At 36.1% G+C, this 2,157-nt stretch overlaps 1 protein-coding gene across 1 annotated transcript in view; it reads right to left on the minus strand.

The window, feature by feature from the left end:
- Positions 1-2,157, minus strand: part of FAM216A (family with sequence similarity 216 member A) — a 17,158-nt gene that overhangs the window by 11,280 nt on the left and 3,721 nt on the right. Inside the window, 1 exon segment of the mRNA XM_045296869.1 lies at positions 2,116-2,151. Coding sequence (XP_045152804.1) covers positions 2,116-2,151 — 36 coding nt within the window.

Here is a 2,157-nt window from a genome sequence, read left to right on the forward strand (position 1 = left end):
AATATATTTGCATATGTACATGCCTGTATTTAGACCTCTATAAATGCCCTTTGCCTCTTAGCTCTTTCCTCTATTTCCTTTTACTTTCCTCTTGTCTCACTATCATGTTCAGCCTTCCTTTGGGTTTCAGTAATTCCTCTTGGTTACATTGTCCTTGATTAATCCCTACCAGGGCTCTAACACCCTCCTTGCCACTGATTTTGGATCATTTGTTGTTCTCTTGTCCCTGGGTTGGTTAACACCACATTCCTTTCCCCCACTTCCCTTTCTCCCATGTCCCCCCCACCCAAACATGTGTCCTGTTGTTTTCTCCTCCAGATTGTTTATCCAGCCCATCTTATTAGATAGCCTTCAGAGATAATAATATGCACAAAAAAACAAGACAGAGCAAAACAAAGTAACAAAAGAAAACAAAACAATGACAAAAAAACCCAACAATGACCAAAAAAAGAAAAGCCTGTAAATAGTTCAAGGTCTGTTTGTTGACCTTTAGGAGTATTTTCCAGTGGAGTCTGATGGGGTGCCACGCCCTGGCCCCAAAGTCTATTTTTGGTACTCCCTCAGGACTTCCTTGCTCTGCCCACTTTTCATTTTTATCTTGATGTTTACAAATTTTGCTTTTATATAATTAATTCAAGCTACTTAACATACTGATAATTGTTAAAAGTTCTTTTTTTTAAAAGAATTTCTTTAGACAAATTATTTCTTTCTACATCTTGGATGAAAAAGTATTAATTTTATTTTTGGTATGTGTGTTGTTTCTTTTTAAAATTTAACTCTAATAATGTTTAGGCAGGAATCTAAATCAATGAGACCAAAAATGAATGCACATAAGATGACCATATTTTAATATAAATATACACACAATATACATACACACAAAGCACACAAATATATGAGGAGGTTTCAAAAAAATCCCTGGAAAAATTGAATGAAAAGATAATATATTTTTTCCGTGGACTTTTTGAAGCCTTCCTCATAATACATGTATGCATATATGTTTTTTTCATAAATAACTACAAGGATTGTAAAGTTTTCCAGGAAAGACAAATGTGAGTCCAAGTTCATATAGAGGTGGACTGAAATGAGACATTTTAAAACCACTATCATTGCTGTGCTTTATTTATTTATTTTACTAAAAGGATAAAGATTTTTTTCTAAGAATAAAGATTTTTATTAAGCATTGGAAGTTGCGTTCAATAGCCTTCACATACACCACAATCCAACCACAGCTAATCAAATTCAACAGCAGTTCATTGTAGCACAATCCATAAGTTAGGGCAAAACTTCCTCCCACTTACAGTAAGTTCCTATTTAGCTCTTGTGAGCAGGGAATGGGTTCTTACACTCACTTCTGATCACTAGTGTATGATGACGAGCATGGGGATATTTATATAAAAATGAATAGGAAGTGATTCTGATTTCAAAGTACATTGTTGGACAGTTCCTGTGATATACATAAAGTCACTAAATTCTTCCTCCCTTACCCTGTGGTTGTTAAGTGTCCTTGAGTCAGTTCTGACTCAGAGTGACCCTGTACAATGGACCAGAACAATGTCTGGTCCTGCTCCATCGCTAAGTTGTTATGTTTGACGCCATTTTTGCTGTCCAATGGGCTCCCTCACCCTAAAACCCCCCCCCCAAAAAAAACACCCCACATCAATAAGTAAGAGGTCTTTGGGGGCCAATCTTACTCTGTAAACTCCAGCAGAGAACTGGTGAGTACTTTGAAAGCACTGTCATTTACTTCAAGTGAGAGGAAAAATAGCAGCATTGGGAAATGTTCTCTAAAGCTGTTCATTTTTAGAATTTTTTTCTTTAATCTGTATTTAACCCCAGGCTGTATTCTGTGCTATTCAACTGACATCAAGTATAATGGTACCTCTTTTTGATTCAGTGCTACCTTTGACATACCTTTTTAAAAATGTTTGATGTGATACTAACAGGAGATAAAGAACCCGCTGGATTGTTCTTTGAAAATCTTAAAGACTGAGTTCACCAACTATGCTAATGAAGTCTATTTTGAAAGGTCCATTCTGTCAGTAGTTACAGGCATACTGGCTTCTCTGAACCAGGTCATTTACATGTATTATCTGCTATATATACAGTACTCACCAGTACCTTTAGACTTCTGGCAAAAAGAATGTCGTGCTGACC

This window comes from Echinops telfairi, unplaced genomic scaffold (assembly GCF_000313985.2).
Source record: "Echinops telfairi isolate 266 unplaced genomic scaffold, ASM31398v2 ScPeMD7_7412;HRSCAF=8450, whole genome shotgun sequence".
Taxonomy (NCBI): Eukaryota; Metazoa; Chordata; class Mammalia; order Afrosoricida; family Tenrecidae; genus Echinops; species Echinops telfairi.